This window comes from Juglans microcarpa x Juglans regia, chromosome 6D (genome assembly GCF_004785595.1).
Source record: "Juglans microcarpa x Juglans regia isolate MS1-56 chromosome 6D, Jm3101_v1.0, whole genome shotgun sequence".
Lineage (NCBI taxonomy): Eukaryota > Viridiplantae > Streptophyta > Magnoliopsida > Fagales > Juglandaceae > Juglans > Juglans microcarpa x Juglans regia.
Window position 1 is genome coordinate 13,324,867 of NC_054604.1, and position 18,849 is coordinate 13,343,715.

An 18,849-nucleotide genomic window follows, 5' to 3' on the forward strand; every position below is an offset into this window, starting at 1 on the left:
CATGCATCTCGGGCACTGCAATTCTTCGCCAAAGAACAACCGAGAGTCAGGAGCGCCACATCGGGGTTGGATATTTATTAAGCTTCAATTTATTTTATGGGGATAGATTAAGGCTTCGTTTGATTACACAAATCATCTCAACTCATTTCATCTAATTATTATAATTTTTTCAAACTTTCACACAAAATACAATAAACAATTCAACTTTTTCAAATTCTAAAAAAAAAAAAAATTATATTAAAAAAATTATATTATAATAATATTTTATTCAACTTGACTTTATAAAAAACTTTGGGATTTGGACCCTAAGGGAGATTTTATGGTCTAAGTCATTGGATTTAGGACCAGAAAAGGATGGAATTAGACTAGGATACTAAGGATAGTAATCTAGGACCCATGGATCAAACCAATCGTATATGTTGGAGGACTTAGGACCAAGACCCATGGAAGTAAGCCCAACCGTGAGTCTGTGTCCCATGAGCAGTTCTTATGACCCAGGACCCGCCCGACCAATTATATAAACCCTAGAACCGAAGACTCCAAGCACATATACACTTGGGATTGCCCTAGAGCTTTGTGCTGCAACTTGTCTTCCTCCGAGCACTGCGCCTCCCCCCACGTCTAGCTACCGCCACCTCGCATAAAGTATTATTATCTATTTTGAGGTTATTTGTTTTTCTCTGGTATAAAATTTATAGTTGGCTAGACACATGACCTCTCAAGACATTACAAACATACTAGGCCACATTTTGATATTGCAAATTAATAATAGTGAGAACGCATGATCTGATCTTGTATAAATACGTCCCAAGTTCCCCCCGAGAGACTGCTAGCTAGTGTAAATTTAACCCAGAGGTGTCACACATCATATATCATGTCTTTTGCTAAAAGGAATAAAGAAACACGAGTGTTAAATAAAATAGCCCATTGGACAATGCGTGTCACGCATGTTAATTAGGGATATAATCGATCCGATTCGATGAGATTATGGCTCAAATTTTAGTCCATCATTTTAATCAAGAGAAGAGGATATGACCGGACCGGATCATGGCATTATTATGAGACTTCTAATTGAATTCTTATAATCATTATTTATATACTATACATTTTGTAAGAAAAAAAAATAAAAGAAAAATGTAATATATTGTTATTATGAACCCACTAGGTAGAACTAATATTTTAAATACCGTACCGGTCAAGGCACTGTAACGGAATATTTCGATACCGGTACCGTTTCGAGATAATCGATATATGAATAAATTATATATATAATTATATATAAATTATATTCCAAAATAATAGTCTATATATGAATAAATTATATATAAATATATAAATATATAAATTATAAATAGCTTAGTCTGAATTGGGATGTCAAAAAATAAGATTGTAGTTTGAAAAAATGAAAAAAAAAATGAAGGCCTAAATATAGGCCGCTACAGGCCGAAATTGAGGCCGGTACGGTCGGTATTTGGGCCGGTACGAAACGTATATGGCACCTGTACCGGCCCAGTGGCCGGTACGGCAAATATTGGCCGTACCGGTCGATACTGTATAAAATTGAAAACAGTGGATAGAACTCATTGTTGAAAACTGGACTTACAAGGGAAGAGTGTCACCAACCAATCTCATACTTAGTCGATGTGAGATTGTAACAACCACCACGCTCTGTAGTCGACGTCCACGACAGTCCCGATGCTTACACAGGTTGGCTGTGTGCTAGGTCTTTCTTAGTCCTAAACGAACATTGTTATACCGGCATCACCCCCATGCCACATGATTGTAATCGTCGTAACATGGTCTTATATGTAGGGTGACTCTAATACCATTTGTTATGAACTCATTAGGTATAACTCACTCTTGAAAACCGACTTACAAGAAAAGGGTGTCTAAGAGCTTATAAACTACTAATCAATTTCATACTTAGTCAATGGAGAATGGTAACAATATTGTATTGTTGTGTAGCTTATCAATAGAATTTTTCAAACGGAAAATTACCTTAAAACAAATGAACAAACAAAATAAAAGGTTGCACGCCTCTCAAACTTCACAGCTCGAAACATAGACCGAAGTGGGGAAACACCCGAAGGGATACTGTAATGGATCGCAGAGAAAATCAATCTTCTGAAGGTTTTATTGATTTTACCCTTGTACTATTTGTTCTTTTCTTTTTTTGTTCTTTTTCCACTTTCCTTTCTCGTTTTAATCTGTCGGAGTACAAATAAATCGCAGGTGAAACAGCTCGGATTTTGGTTGAATTCTTGGAAGTGGCCATCAATTCTATTGTTTTCCTCAAAGGTGTTTACCCTTCTGGTCTGTTCTCTTTGCACCCTTTTCTCTCTTTGGTTTTCAACACAATTTAATGTATGTATATGTACATAAAGATTATATCTTTTACCGACTTCCTCTACGTTCTGTTGAATTGGGTGATGGTGAATAAGGCGCATTTGAAAGAAGGAGATATATGAATGTGGTCGTTCAAAGGGCTCGCCACACTCAGCTCCGAGATTACATACATTCCACCGTCTCTACTCTTCTTCCTTTTATCCAAAAGGTTGGTTTGAATTATTTATGTTTACGTTGTGTGCTTATGAAGCTAATCTCTTATTTACTAGTTTTTTTTTTCAAGTGTCCAGTTATATGTGTTTCTTTTACTTTATAAGTTTAACTATGCTCATTGTACATCCAAAAACTCTAATGAAGGAAAATCCTAGTTTTTTCTTCTGGTGATTTTCTGGTGTATGTAGTGGTAGTTAGTGATTGATTGTAGTGAGTTATGCGTACTGTGAAGCAGATTCTCATTGAATCTAAAGTTTTTGAGGTAGTAAGGGATGGGAGGTTTGTTTATTTGATTGAGAAAGGATGGAAGGTGGTGAAAGAGATTAGACTGGGGTTAGGCACGACATGGTGGTTCATCAAAGCGTTGGAGGATTGCTTGAAGACTGTGAGGAAGGACTTTTATTCTGCACATAGGGAAGGAGATAGGGGCTATATTGCATAGAGGCGTCACAACTCAAGAGGTTCCTTCATGGCATTGATGGAATATGGCGGTGGTGGGTATCGAAACTTTTTATTCATACCAGAAGATAGGGAGGGAAGGGGGTGGAGGAAGCTGGGGGAGACTATGAGGGAGGTTGCATGGACAGGTGGTCCTGTGCCCCAGCCACCACAACAACCACCATTTCGGTCATACCGAGAGGCACTGCTACACAAAGGCAGTAGAAGGGGAGGCCATAGTTCTGACACCTTGACATGCTCGAGGTGGAGCAGGCCTGCAAAGGAGGGTCGCCACTTATGAGGGAGTGCAGGCACGAGAGAAAGGTGATAGAGTGGCTGTCAGTTTGTTTGAGGAAAAGGAGTTGCGTGCACTACAGGAGATGAAATGTCAGATAGATTTATTGCAACGGAATATCAATGGATTGTTACAGTGTGCAGAGGAGAAAAGACGAATGGGCTTGGGATTGGGAGTGGGCTGTGGTCCAAGTGATGATAAGAGGAAATTTGTTCCAGCAGGGGAAGAAGGTAGCATACGGGAAGAAGTCTATTGTTGGGATCAGTTTGGAAAGAAGAATTTCGTGGGCCATGAAGAAGACTGGAAGGGGAAGAAGGTTGCTCATGGGCCGGGCCCAAGTAGAAGCCCACGTAAGGTCTGGAAGCAAAGAGGCCCGATTTCGGGCAGTGTATCGGGTGAACCAGTGGTACCAGATACTCTTACTCCGGGCCCGAGTGATGAGTCGGGTCTGACACAGAAAGGGCCGACCACTTTAGGCGACTCAGGTGGTGGTCTGTCGGTGGTCTTCCGGCCGCCGGAAGTGGAGGTGGGGGAAATCGTTGCAGAGGAACTGTGTATTGTTGAAGTGGAAGGCTCGGGGGGTGCTCAGGGAGGGCTGTCGTCGGGTGGGTTGTCTCAGACTATTCCGGCGAGCCTTGTCACAGACCTTGACCTGTCGATTCCCTTGGGTCAGGTACAACTAAGGTGGTGGGGGGCAGATATGGCTCATGGTGAGCCTCTGGAGGGAGTCCGAGAAGGTCATTCTGCTGCTCTGGAGTGTGGGGGGGCAGATATGACTCACGATGAGACTCTGGTGTGTGGGGGTACGTTGGATAAGGGGGAGTTAGATGAAGGGCAGCAGTTGATGCTTTATGATCCTTGTGTAAACTCAAAAGAGGGGGAGGAGTCAGCAAGAGAGGATCCTACCCCTATAAGTATGATCCCTCCTAGTGTGTCCTCTGACTGGGTGTTGAAAAAGGTAGAAGAATTGCAAAGTTGTATGGGAATTTCGTGTGAGGGCTATGAAGAGCAGTTCAAGGCATTGATTATAGCCATGGAGGCAGGACATCAAGGTGCAGGGTCAAAAAGGGAGGGGGAGTTGAAGAGGTTGACGTGGTCCATTAATTACGATGGAAAGGAGGGAAGTGCAAGTCGTGGTAGAAACAAGGGGAGGGCTGGAATAGTTGATAAATGAAGCCAAAAATTCTGAGTTGGAATGTTAGGGGACTGAATGAGATTAATAAACGCCTTCGAATAAGAGCCTTATTAAGGCAATGGAAGTTGGACATCATTTGCTTGCAGGAAACAAAGTTGAAGCTTATCAATAGAAGAATTATTTGGAGTATTTGGAGTTGTCAATTTGTAGATTGGGCATACTTACCTTCGAAAGGGGCCTCGGGTGGAGTGTTGGTGATGTGGGATAAGAGGGTGGTGGAGAGCATTGATGTGTTTGTGGGAGAATATTCGGTGGGGTGTTTTTATAAAAATATTGAGGATGGCTTCGTATGGGCTTTTGCTGGGGTATATGGCCCTAACTTAGATAGTGAGAGGAGGTTGCTTTAGGATGAGCTAGCTGGCTTATGCTCTTGGTGGGAGGCTCCTTGGTGTATTGGTGGGGATTTTAACGTAACAAGATTTCCCAGCGAAAGATCGGGGGGGGGGGGGGAAGACAAAATTAAGCTATGGTGGACTTCTCGGACTTCATTTTTGAGTTAGATTTGATGGATATACCTCTTATGGGAGGTGATTATACTTGGTTGAATTATCAAGCTTGGTCAAGATTAGACAGATTCCTCATTTCTCCCTCGTGGGAGCTACAATATCCAGACTTAAGCCAGAAAAGACTCCCAAGGATATGTTCAGATCATTTCCCTGTCTTGTTAGATTGTGGTGGCACTCAAGGGGGTAGAAGGCTGTTCAAGTTTGAGAATATGTGGTTAAAAATGGAGGGGTTTGTGGATTTGATTAGACAATGGTGGAATTCATACTGCTTTGAGGGTAATCCAAGCAATGTATTGCTGGGAAGTTGAAAGCTTTGAAGAAGGATTTGAAGACATGGAATGAACAGGTATTTGGTGATGTAACTATACAGAAGAAGAGCTTATTTCAAGAATTACAAAGCTTGGAGGGTGTAGAAGATGTGAACAACCGAAAAGATCAAGTAGTTTCTGAACTTGAACGTCTGACTCTAATGGAGGAGATCTCGTGGAGGCAAAAGTCAAGGGCATTGTGGCTTCGGGAGGGGGATAAATGCACAAAAATTTTTCACCGAGTTGCTAATGCACATAGGAGGTTCAATTCCATTGAGTCCCTGAACATAGATGGTGGTGCATCCTCAGATCAGGTTGTGATAAAGGAGTATGTGGCTGGCCATTTCGAACATCTGTTGTCGGAATCTCAGACCTAGAGGCCTACTATAGATGGTTTAGCCTTTGAGGCCATTGATCAAAATAGTTCGGCTTGGTTAGAAAGACCTTTTGAAGAGGAAGAGGTACAACAAGTAATCAGGAAAATGAAAAAAGATAAAGCTCCAGGTCCGGATGGTTTCACTATGGCTTTTTTCCAATCTTGTTGGGAAGTGGTGAGGGAGGATGTACGAGGGGGGGAGGGGGGACAAAATCAAGCTATGGTGGACTTCTCGGACTTCATTTTTGAGTTAGATTTGATGGATATACATCTTATGGGAGGTGATTATACTTGGTTGAATTATCAAGCTTGGTCAAGATTAGACAGATTCCTCATTTCTCCCTCGTGGGAGCTACAATATCCAGACTTAAGCCAGAAAAGACTCCCAAGGATATGTTCAGATCATTTCCCTGTCTTGTTAGATTGTGGTGGCATTCAAGGGGTAGAAGGCTGTTCAAGTTTGAGAATATGTGGTTAAAAATGGAGGGGTTTGTGGATTTGATTAGACAATGGTGGAATTCATACTGCTTTGAGGGTAATCCAAGCAATGTATTGGCTGGGAAGTTGAAAGCTTTGAAGAAGGATTTGAAGACATGGAATGAACAGGTATTTGGTGATGTAACCATACAGAAGAAGAGCTTACTTCAAGAATTACAAAGCTTGGAGGGTGTAGAAGATGTGAACAACCGAAAAGATCAAGTAGTTTCTGAACTTGAACGTCTGACTCTAATGGAGGAGATCTTGTGGAGGCAAAAGTCAAGAGCATTGTGGCTTCGGGAGGGGGATAAATGCACAAAATTTTTTCACCGAGTTGCTAATGCACATAGGAGGTTCAATTCCATTGAGTCCCTGAACATAGATGGTGGTGCATCCTCAGATCAGGTTGTGATAAAGGAGTATGTGGCTGGCCATTTCGAACATCTGTTGTCGGAATCTCAGACCTGGAGGCCTACTATAGATGGTTTAGCCTTTGAGGCCATTGATCAAAATAGTTCGGCCTGGTTAGAAAGACCTTTTGAAGAGGAAGAGGTACAACAAGTAATCAGGAAAATGAAAAAAGATAAAGCTCCAGGTCCGGATGGTTTCACTATGGCTTTTTTCCAATCTTGTTGGGAAGTGGTGAGGGAGGATGTAATGTTGGTTTTTCAGGAATTCTCCACTTATGGCAAATTTGAGAAATGCTTAAATGCTACTTTTATTGCTCTAGTTCCTAAAAAGGCTGGTGCAATAGAGGTACAAGATTATAGGCCGATTAGTCTTGTGGGTAGTGTCTATAAGATACTTTCAAAAGTCCTTGCTATTAGGATGAGTTCGATCATTACGAAGATCATTTCTAAGTCACAAAATGCCTTTGTGAAAGGGAGACAAATTTTGGACTCGGTCCTTATAGCTAATGAATGTTTGGACAGCAGGATCAAGTCGGGAGTTCCAGGTATTATATGCAAATTAGATATGGAAAAGGCCTATGATCATGTTAATTGGGATTTCCTGATTTATATGTTGGGGAGATGTGGTTTTGGGGAAAGATGGAGGCAATGGATGAGGTATTGTGTGTCAACGGCTCGCTTCTCAGTGTTGGTAAATGGGGACCCTGTGGGGTTCTTCAATAGTTCGCGAGGATTACGTCAAGGTGATCCATTGTCACCCCTCTTGTTTGTTCTAGTTATGGAGACTCTAAGTAGAATGGTGTCGGCTGCAGTAGAGGGAGGTTTTTTCTCTGGATTCTCAGTAGGAGATATCCACGGCTCTACCATTATTTCTCACCTTTTGTTTGCAGATGACACCTTGCTATTTTGTGAGGCAAATGTAGGGTATATTCAATCTTTGAAGGCCATCCTACTTTGTTTCGAAGCGGTATCCAGGTTGAAGATTAATCTTGCTAAGACGGAGATGGTTGCGGTTGGTGATGTAAACAATATCAGAGGGTTGGCTGACATATTGGGTTGTGTGGTTTCTTCGTTGCCAATGAAGTACCTTGGACTTCCGTTGGGGGTTTCCTTCAAAGCTAAGACAATTTGGAAGGTGGTGCTGGAAAAATTTGAACGAAGGCTGGCCGGGTGGAAAAGATTGTATTTATCTAAAGGGGGGCGTATCACTCTTATCAAAAGTACTTTATCCAACCTTCTCACATACTTCTTATCTTTATTTCCTCTTCCTGTAAGCATTGCAACTAGAATGGAGAAAATTCAACGGGACTTTTTATGGAGTGGAATAGGAGATGAATTTAAATTCCATTTGGTCGGGTGGGACAAGGTATATTCTCCTTTGAGGGATGGTGGCTTGGGGGTTAGGAATGTGAGAGATTTTAATAAGGCCTTGTTAGGTAAATGGTTGTAGCGTTATAACAATGAGAGGGGAGCCTTATGGAAAGGGGTGATTGACTTGAAGTATAGTCGTGATCGAGGGGGTTGGGTTTCTAAAGAAGGTAGGGGGTCTTATGGTGTGGGGCTATGGAAGTATATACGGAAAGGTTGGTGCTCCTTTGCTAGTAATACTCGGTTGTGTTTGGGGGATGGGAGTAGGATCAGCTTTTGGAAGGATGTGTGGGTGGGAGACACGGCCTTGAAGGAGGCTTATCCCATAATTTTCAGTATTGCAAGGGAGAAGGAAGCTATGGTGGCTGATTTGCGGGTAATTAATCAAGGTTCACAGGAGTGGAATATTAGCCTTACTCGGGATGCTCATGATTGGGAAGTGACTAGTTTGGTGAAGTTTCTGAACTTGCTGTACAGCACTCCTTTTGCGGCCACAACTGAAGATTCGCTGGAATGGAGACCCTCTAGGAAAGGGAAGTTCTCGGTACGCTCCTTCTATGACTCTATTACTATGCAACAAAGGCATAATTTTCCATGGAAGACCATATGGAGGAGTAAAGCACCAACCAAGGCAGCATTCTTTGTTTGGACAGCAGCTCTAGGGAAGATTATGACCATAGATAATCTTAGACGTCGTGGCCTTATCATCACGGACTGGTGCTGTTTGTGCAGAAATAGTGGTGAAACGACGGACCATCTACTCTTACATTGTGATTTTACTCGAGATATTTGGAGTTATTTCTTCAGCAAAATGGGAATAGCTTGGGTAATGCCGGGTAGGGTGGTGGAACTGTTAGCAAGCTGGAGAGGGATCATTGGAACACCACAGATCAAGGCTGTGTGGAAGATGACTCCCATTTGTATGTTTTGGTGTATTTGGTGTGAAAGAAACGAGAGGCTTTTTGAGGATCATGAGCGCTCCATGGAAGAGTTTAGGAATTTTTTCTGGAAGACTTTGTTTTGTGGGCCGTTGCTCTAGATTTGAATGGCCTCAGCTTCCATGATTTCCTTGTAACTGTTTCTAGTTCTTAAATAGGTGTATTCACATGTATACTTCTAGTGTACCTGGGCTATGCCTACTTTCTTTATCAATGAAATAATTTATTACTTATAAAAAAAAAACTATGCTCATTGTATGTCAAAGGAATATTGAATCGTCCACTTTTTTTCCATTCGAAGTATAAAATACTTTTTTGTTTTCTTAATACAAATTGAAATATTACCTATAAAAAAAATACAATTTGAAATGTTCTATGCATATAGAAGATCTCTTTAGTATATTGCATTAGTCGTGCTGATAGTTTTAAAATTAAGAATATAGTAGAGAACATAGTATAATAGAGAACATAGTCAGGTGTTAGTGTAAAATGAAGAAAATTTAACTTGATGTGCTTGTATAAAAAGAATCTACCTGTTATATGTAAGTAGGAAGTAAAAAAGTGGAGGAAAAAGTGGGAGATTATTGATGTAACACCCCCTCCCCATTGGGTTAGAAACTTAGAAATGCCACAAGCATAACCATAACATACGAGACAGGTAAAAAAGATTTAAAAGCATTTAGAAACAATCCAAAATCTTCATTAATAGAAATCATAGTAGAACTTATTGAGAAATCATAGTCTTGTGCTTAATCATAAAAATTGAAAAATCAATGAACTTCTCAAATTAATAGAAAACTACATCAGGTTCAATCTTAAACTAAGACTCCATAAGCAACTCCTGACCCACAGAATCATCATAAACTTCTTCACCTGAACTTTCAAAACATTAAAAAAAAAAAGAAGAAGAAAAAAGTGTTGGGAATCTTGACGATCATCATTCCACTCAAGTTATCAGGTCTATCTCATAAAAAAGAAGATGAGCATCACTAGCCACACATCTAATGGGTCATTTCAGCATTGCCATCCGCCCGTTATCCGTTATCAGTCATTAGTTATCCCTCATCATTCAATTCATGTAAGCTTCAATCAATTCATGTGCATATTCTTTTTCTTTTTCATTCCTTTTCCTTCTCTTTCTTTCATTCATTCAATAATTGTATCATATTTACTTACCTGTTTACTTCGCGAAACAATATGCACATAGACTTTTTTTTTATAGGTAAAATAAATTTTATTGAAAGGAAAACTAGGGTTGGCCCCAAGTGCACAGGAGGTATACAATGAGAACATCTAATTACAATTAGGCTGTGGTTTGGCACTAATCAAACTCTTACTATGTTTCCAGCAACTAAGCATGTAGAATTTTTGTTTTTGAGGCATGAACTTCACCTTAAGCTATGCTACTGCTGTGTTTGTGGGTTATAAACCATGTGTAATTGCTGTAGGCCATGTTTCATATGAAGAAAAATCCTCCTTCTAGGATTCTTAAGGGTTGCTGCCCACTACCCTCTTTGAATGAACGTGAAAATCAAACTTTAGCATCATAAACTTTGTGGATATTTTGTATAAAAAAAGCTATGAAGGAACAAGAGGCATAATAGGGATAATTTATAGTAGGGATAATTTGTCATGAAATTGTAGAAGATTTTGGAATAATTTATACCTAAGGTGTCGGCTAGACTCAGGGCAGATTTGATCAACATCTCGAGGTTGTAAAAGCACATGCAGAAGTCTTTTAAGGGAAGAATAGCATAGTGCTTAAATCACATGGATGGGAACATAACACTTGAACGATCACTCACCTTTGCTGTGGCAACTTGGGGAAACTAGGAAGAACTTGTAAATCTTGACTTTCTTGATTCTAGGCCATCAAAACAGAGGAGATTTTAGAGCATACCTGACATCTTAATCAAAGATTGGAAAGGATTTTCCTAAAGTTTGACTTACATATTTTCTTTTGATGATTTGACAAGAAATCATGAAGGGAAAAAAGGAGTGGTGGCCGGCGGCACACTAAGGTTGATTTATCTTTCTGTTCTTGGATGACTCCTGGTTGTAATGATGAAATAATTTTCTTGTTTCTTTCTTTAGGGTTGGCAGAAGAGATCCTTAGGGTTATAGCAGATGTAATTGGTCTTTCTCTTGAAAAATTCTAGGGTTTGAATCAAGGAGGAGTTGCAGTAGCTTCAGTCTTTATGGAGAAGAGTCCTTAGGGTTTGTTTGTTGTTAGAACTCTAGGAAACATTGAGTGTTCTGTGAATATTTCTTCTCCAAGTTCGCCTAAGGGTCTTGGCAGCCAATAAAATTAAGTGTTCCTAGGTTTCCTTTGATTTTTTTTTTTTTTTTTTTTAATCTAGGATTAGGATTCTAGCAAACAGGGGGCTTCAACTAGGGCATGACTTAGGCTAGGTTTGGATACAAAAAGCATTTCATCTCATATAATCATTATAATTTTTTCAAATTTCCACACAAAATAAAATAAACAATTTAACTTTTTTAGATCCCAAAACAATAATAATATTAAAAAATAATATTCTAACAATATTTTTATTCAACTTTCATCTCAACTCATCTCAACTTAGTATCCAACCTCCCCTTAGGGTTTCGTGGGCTTTTATGAAGTTGTTTTGGTTAATCCAAACGCTAAGGGTTGTGGCTAGGGCTTGGTTTAGGGCTGATCTGTTTTTCTTGAGGTTTCCAAGAATGACTTGGTGTTTTGAAGGGTAAATCCAGGCTACTTTTCCAGAATTCCAGCAGCTAAAAGTTTGTGTTCTATTTAGGGTTTATCGACATCATCAAGTTTCTTGGAGGATTGAACCTTTCCTAATTGCTCTTAGAGTCTCCGCAGCCACTAAAATCAGGACCCCTTTGGTTGTGGCAACCAATTTCTTATGAGTTTCCTTTTGTATCTTGGTTTCTGACCAAGATTAAGAGTCCTAACAGCAATCTGGGTTAGCAGCAGCATGTGTTGCTGCTCTTCTTAGGATTTAGCTCTTATAGGAAAAAGTTTAGACTCACCTAAGGAAGCTGAACTTTTTTCTCTCCGTACACCAAGCGGTTTTTTCTTTTTTCATTTTCACCTCTTACTTTCATAGTGATTCCGATGGCGTTTACGGGTTTTTGACGGTGCACTTGTTAGTAATTTTTCATTAGAAAAGTATGATGCCCATGAAGCGTATCAGTATTGAATCTAAATTGTTTGAGGTGTCTAGGGAGGGGAGGTACGTGAACATTACAGAGAGGGGATGGAAAGTTGTAAAAAACTTGAGCTTGGGGCTGGGGACAGTACATCGGTTCTCTAATGCCTTGGAAGAGTGCTTATTGGTAGAAGGAAAAGGATTCTGTACCGCTTATCAGGATGGGGACAGGGGGTACTTTGCTCAACGATGTATAAACTCCAGGGGAGAATATATGGCATTGGTGGAGTATGGTGGGGGTGGGGGGGGGGGGGGGGGACGTCGGAATTTCATCTTCATTCTAGGTGACAGGGACAAAACGGGTTGGAGAAAACTTGTGGAGGTGCTGAAAGAAGGTGGAAGTGGTGGTGTTTCAAGGCGGATGCTACCATCAACGACGACGCAGAATTCAAACTTTCGTTCGTACAACAACGTTCTTCAGGGGGGCAGAGAGTTGGTGAGGCCTCGAGACGTGAACAGTGCAGAGAAAGTAGGCCTGTTGAAGTCAGGTCCCGTCACTTCTTTGGGGGGTGCACAGTTGCGGGATGGAGGTGGCAGAGATTTTGCAGGGCTGAAAGAGGAAAATGTGTTGCAGGTTTTGTGTGAAATGGAGACGTAGCTAGGAGAGTTAACTTATAGGGTGGGTTGTCTAAAACGCTGCGTTGAATTAAAAGGGAGGGAGGGATTGGGTCTGGGCTAGGAGTGGAAAGCTACAACCCAGCCCAGGGAGCCCATTGCAATAGTAAACAAGGGGAAAGCAAAGGTCACGGGCTGTGATGGGCCTCAGCCCAATAAGGTCCAACAGAAAGTTGGATCTTTGTGGAGGAAGACGAGCCCTCGTTCCCAGATGGAGGACATTGGCCCATCGATGGGGCCGAGCCACCACCGACGGTGAAGGTTCATGCGACTCCGCCGAAGGTCGCCGAGATGCCGATGGATTCCCCGTCGCCAGAGGGTGCAATCTCAGAGCATGGAGGAGGAGTTTCTGATGCCTCGATTGCTCGCGAAGACCCGAAAATTACACAGACCACCACGACGAAAGATATCGGCGCATAGAAAACTTCGCCGATGCCAATGGCGACGTTTGCGAGTTGTGGAAAGGTCGTGAGTTCTACCTTAGAGGAAGGGGAAGTTTCGAGACAAAAAGGGGAGGATGCTCAGGTTATTGTGGGCGAGTCTTTGCCTTCTAATCAGACACAGATAGTCCCGATTGAAGTTGAGGAAGCTATAGGTGGGCCAAACGAGAGGTTTTTGGTGCCAAAAGTGGTGAAAATGGTCTCGTTCTTGGCGGGAGGGGACTCGGTCGATGGAAAGGAGATGGGTACCAATCAGTTGGATCTCTTCAGGGATTCTGTGGGCAATGAGGAAGAGGAGATGGGGAGCCCGTCACCCTTACGGATGCTCCCACCTCCTATAGCACCTCAGGCATCAGATTGGGTATTAAAAAAAGTAGAGGAGCTTCATGGTTGGGTGGGAATTTCCTGTGATGGGTATGAAGACCAATTCATGGCCCTTCTAGTAGCCATGGAAGCTGGTCGATCCACGGTAATGAAGTCCGCCGTTAAAAAGGAGAGAGAGCTGGAACGGTTGCAATACTCCATTAACTATGATAATAAGGAGGGCGCTTCGGGGAGAGATAGAGCAAAAGGGAGGGATGTTTCTTTTGTTAATGAAGCCTAAAATAATGTCTTGGAATGTGAGAGGGATCAATGAAGTGAATAAACGGCTATATATTAGATCCCTCCTCCGAAGTTGGAAAGTAGACATTATTTGCCTACAAGAAACTAAATTGGTAGTTATTTCTCTTCGTATCATTAGGTGCTTGTGGGGCTGTTTGCAAGTGGGATGGCATTATTTACCGTCCAATGGAGCATCCGGGGGTATACTAGTTATGTAGGATAAAAGAGTGGTGGAAAACATAGAAAATTTCATGGGGATTATGTGGTGGCATGTTCGTTTAAGAATGTCATGGATGGCTACCAGTGGGCTTTTGCAGGCGTATATGGGCCTAATCTTGATCGGTCTCGAAGCTTACTTTGGGCTGAGTTGGCTGGTATTAGCAGTATTTGGGACTTACCTAGGTGTATTGGAGGTGATTTCAATGTCACCCATTTTCCGAGTGAGAGATCAGGTGGTGCGGGCTTCAACCAACCCATGGTAGAATTTTCTAACTTCATTTCTAAGCAGAATTTACAGGATATACCTCTTGCAGGTGGTTCCTTCACTTGATCTAACAACCGAGATCTTCCATCTTGGCCAAGGATAGACAAATTTCTAATCTCACCAGAATGGGAGGCACACTATCCGGAGCTTATCCAGAAGAGACTACCCAGGTTGTGTTCAGATCACTTTCCTATTCTCTTGAATTGTGGGGGTATTAGAAGAGGCCCAAGGCACTTCAAATTTGAGAACATGTTGAAGTCAGAGGGTTTTCTGAACAGAATAAGACAATGGTGGTCTTCTTACCATTTCCATGGAACTACTAGCTATAAGATGGCTTGCAAATTAAAGTCTTTGAAAAAGGACATAAAGGAGTGGAATACACAAGAGTTCGGTAATGTGGAAAGCCAGAAATCTGTTCTAATGGAGGAGCTTAAGGACTTGGAAGGTGTGGAAGAGGTGAGGTTTTTTTCTGAAACCGAGCGGGCCCGTAAATCCTAAGTGATTGCGGACATTGAACGGCTGTCTCTTTTGGAAGAAATATCATGGCGTCAGAAATCACGAGCGTTATGGTTGAAGGAAGGGGATAGATGCACCAAGTAACCAACTCACATAGGCGGAACAATGTGATAGATACCTTATTGATAGATGGGGTGGTCTCATCCAACCATACCGAGATCTCAGACCACATTGTCCATTTCTATGATATGTTGCTTTCGGAACAATTTGAGTGGAGGCCGAGACTTGACGGGTTGGTTTTTGATGTTCTTGATCCACAGGTTGCAGAACGACTCGAAAGGCCTTTTGAGGAGGTAGAGGTCCGGCTGGTGATCAAGGGTATGGCGGGTGACAAAGCTCTAGGTCCCGATGGCTTCTCCATGGCTTTTTTTCAGACGTGTTGGGATGTGCTTAAAGATGATATCATGGGGGTTTTCCATGAATTTCATGGAAGTGGGCAGTTTGAGAAAAGTCTTAATGCTACTCTCCTAGCACTTATTCCCAAAAAGCCAGGTGTGGAAGAAGTGAAAGATTTCCGTCCCATTAGTTTGGTGGGTGGTCCATACAAAATTTTATCCAAAGTATTGGCAAACAGATTGAGTAAGGTGATGGAAAGATTGATTTCAAAGCCTCAAAATGCATTTGTTCAAGGTAGACAAATCCTTGATTCAGTACTAATAGCCAATGAATGTCTGGAGAGTCGTGTTAAATCGGGAGAGCCTGGACTCCTTTGTAAGTTAGACATGGAGAAAGCTTACGTTCACGTCAATTGGAGTTTCTTAATTTATATGCTGGAGAGATGTGGCTTTGGCTCTAAATGGTGTTCCTGGATCCTTCATTGTATTTCTACAGCCTGTTTCTCTGTATTGGTGAATGGTACGTCCAAAGGCTTTTTCAAAAGTTCCCGAGGCTTGCGACAAGGAGACCCCATTTCTCCTCTTCTCTTTGTTTTTGTGATGGAAGCTTTCAGCAAGATGATTTCAGGGGCGGTAGAGGGAGGGTTCATATCAGGATTCTCAGTGGGAGAGGCAAGTTCAGGTTCGCTTAACATTTCTCACCTATTGTTTGTTGACGATACTCTAATCTTTTGTGAAGCCAAACATGAGCAAATTCGAGCTGTGAGAGCTCTTTTATTATGCTTTGAAGCTGTGTCAGGCCTGAAGGTGAATTTGGCTAAATCATAGATAGTGCCAGTGGGACATGTACCCAATGTGGAGAGTCTGGCGTCCATCTTGGAGTGCAAGATATCTCAGTTGCCTATGAAATATCTCGGTCTTCCGCTGGGGGCAGCGTTCAAATCGAAATCTATTTGGGATGATGTAATAGAAAAAATGGAAAGGAAACTAGCTGGTTGGACGAGGATGTACTTATCCAAAGGGGGCCGGTTAACTCATAAAAAGCACTCTTTCTAACCTATTCCTTTCACTATTCCCTCTTCCCGCTAAGGTGGCTCATCGCATGGAGAAAACTCAACATGATTTCCTGTGGGGAGGGATCAAGGAAGAGTTTAAATTTCACTTGGTGAAATGGGCCACAATTTGCTCCCCCATCAAGGAAGGAGGATTGGGTATACGGAATTTGAGATCCTTCAACCAAGCCTTGCTTGGCAAATGGTTATGGAGATATCCCCATGAACGGGAGGCCTTGTGGCAAACCGTCATTGCGTTAAAACACGGGGAATCATGGGGAGGGTGGTGTTCTAATGAGGTGAGTGGACCCCATGGAGTAGGGCTTTGAAAACATATTAGAAGAGGATGGAACAACTATGCAGCACATACTTGCTTCAAAGTCAGCAATGGTGTTAAGGTAAAATTTTGGCATGACTTATGGTGTGGTGATCGGGCACTCAAGGATGTTTATCCACGAGTTTACAACTTAGCAAGAAGGTAAGAAGCATCTATTGCAGATCTAGTTAGCTTTTCCAATGGCTCCTCCCAATGGAACCTCACTTTCAATAGAGATGCACAAGACTGGGAGATGGATGACATTTCGGACTTTTTTGACGTTGTGTACTCCACTCGGGTGTCGGGGGAAGGCGAAGACAAGTTATATTGGCGTCCCTCTAAGAAGGGAGTTTTTACTGCCCATTCTTTCTATCAATCCTTAAATGTGCACAACTCAGTCCCGTTCTCATGGAAGAGCATTTGGAAGACAAAGGCACCTCTAAAGGCAGCTTTTTTTGTTTGGACAGCCTCTTGGGGAAAGATTCATACCATAGATAACTTGAGGAAACGCGGCATTATAGCTATGAATTGGTGTTATATGTGTAAGAAGAGCGGTGAGTCCGTTGACCATCTCTTACTACATTGCGAGATTGCCATGTCCTTATGGACCGAAGTCTTAGCACGGGTGGGGTTAGCATGGGTGATGCCAGAAAAGGTATGTGATTTTTTAGCCTCTTGGAGAGGTATTAGGGGCAACTCTCAAATTGCATCCATATGGAAGATGTTACCTATTTGTCTATGGTGGTGCATTTGAAGGGAGCGGAACGCAAGATGCTTTGAAGATCAAGAGAGATCAACGGAAGAGCTTAGAACTTTGTTTTTCAATACTTTACTCCATTGGTCATTTGTAATTGATTTTCAGGGCAGGTCTTTTCATGATTTCCTTGTATCCCTAAGCTAGACTTAAACTTGCTCATGTATATGTCCCGTATACTCGGGCATTTTTTGTCTCACTTTTGATCAATAAAATTTTGTTTACCGATAAACAAAAAATAAACAGCAATGGATGAATCCTAATTATGCAAGAACTACCCCTAGGTGTGAGTCCAAAATTTTGATTTCCTGGTAAATCTAGGATTCCTAGTCGTCTAAGAATCTTGGAAATCACAAGAATCTTGTATTCTCCCATTTGGAAAGTGCAAGATATAATTAAGTACAGAATAACAAAGCAATATGAGAATATCCTTATGATCAATAAAATCTTATTTACCGATAAAAAACAAAGCAATATGAGAATAACTTCATAGGCTCATGGGTGTATGTTCAAAATCTAGCCCTTTGTTTAATCTTATGGTATATGTTAATAAAATATACAGTGTATTTATCTCTTTCATTCTTCACCTATCAAAACAATTTATCTTGGCGTGCCTTTTGTTTTCTGGTCATGGGCAGTTGTAACTGCTAAAGAGATATCGAGTCCTTAATCCATTTGAATAGTTCAATTAAATTCAACTGATAACATATTATTTATGTATTGAGTTTCTAAAAACATTATCAAATGAAAACTGGGGAGATTTTGGTTTCGTAATACAACCTGAAACAGTCATGTCCCCTATAAATAGGGATTGGTGGAGAGAGTAGCAGTTATTTTTTTCAACGCTGACTGCATCCCGGTGGAGCGATTTGTTTTCAAGCTCGTAGTGAACCAGTCCTATGGCTCAAAGTTGGAAGAAGCTGACCTGGAGTTCTCTCTTAGATCATTCCTGATCAAGCTCTCAGTCTCAGAATCCCTTACTAAGGCCCTTCCCCGTGGTAAGTGCTCAATATTACAGTTCATCCAATTGATTTCTTGTTTTATACTTAAGCCTGTATACATGTGTCACAGACAACACCATTTTTATTATTTTCCTTTTCTTTGTTTCCATTATTATAAATTTCCTTGCTGTTTACTTGCATCCTATGTTTGATCAAATTTCTTAGGTGTTGGCTGCATTTATGAACTATGTCCTGAATTTTGTTTTTCTTTTATGGTAGAACTGGGGCTGTCTATAAGGTTTTCTTTTCTTTTCTTTTGACAGACTGCAGGTGGGAGATAATTGCTTATTTTCGATCTCTTCCTCAGGCTAGTATGAGCAAGGATGCAGAGTTATGGACCCCAACGGACACAAGGCAGTGGCAGCAACCTCCTATACTGATCCCTATTAAGTCAATGAGTAGCGAACCTCTGTGTCTGCAGTTATATTTAGAACATCCTAGTTCATCTGAACCAAAGCCTTGAATGGGGGGAAGTACAAAAAAATTGCACATATACATCCATGTACACTTAGGCTGTTAGGCAGATAGCTCCTTTTTCTTTCTTTTTTGCTTTGTTTACTTTGATTTAGCATGACGAATTATTAAGATTGTTGTCAACCTGCTGTAAAAAATTCTGTTCTCCACTGAGCATATAATAGTTGATAAACCACCATGAATCCAGTA

The 18,849-nt window shown here is 41.3% G+C and overlaps 1 protein-coding gene across 1 annotated transcript; it reads left to right on the plus strand.

Annotated features, from left to right (window-relative positions):
• The first annotated feature begins 1,976 nt into the window (after positions 1–1,976).
• Positions 1,977–18,849, plus strand: LOC121234186 (DNA polymerase zeta processivity subunit). Its single transcript, XM_041130020.1, has 5 exons — positions 1,977–2,130; positions 2,233–2,313; positions 2,442–2,554; positions 17,994–18,183; positions 18,450–18,849. The coding sequence occupies exons 1-5, from the start codon at positions 2,100–2,102 to the stop codon at positions 18,647–18,649; spliced, it is 615 nt and encodes a 204-aa protein (XP_040985954.1). The 5' UTR covers positions 1,977–2,099; the 3' UTR covers positions 18,650–18,849.

What these genes read in the sequence shown, in the direction of transcription:
- LOC121234186 (XM_041130020.1), top strand. Translation starts at nt 2,100, where the DNA reads ATGGATCGCAGAGAAAATCAATCTTCTGAAG. An exon ending in TTCTTCCTTTTATCCAAAAG is followed by an intron (nt 2,555 to 17,993) that starts GTTGGTTTGAAT and finishes CCCTATAAATAG; the next exon opens with GGATTGGTGGAGAGAGTAGC. An exon ending in TACTAAGGCCCTTCCCCGTG is followed by an intron (nt 18,184 to 18,449) that starts GTAAGTGCTCAA and finishes TTCTTTTGACAG; the next exon opens with ACTGCAGGTGGGAGATAATT.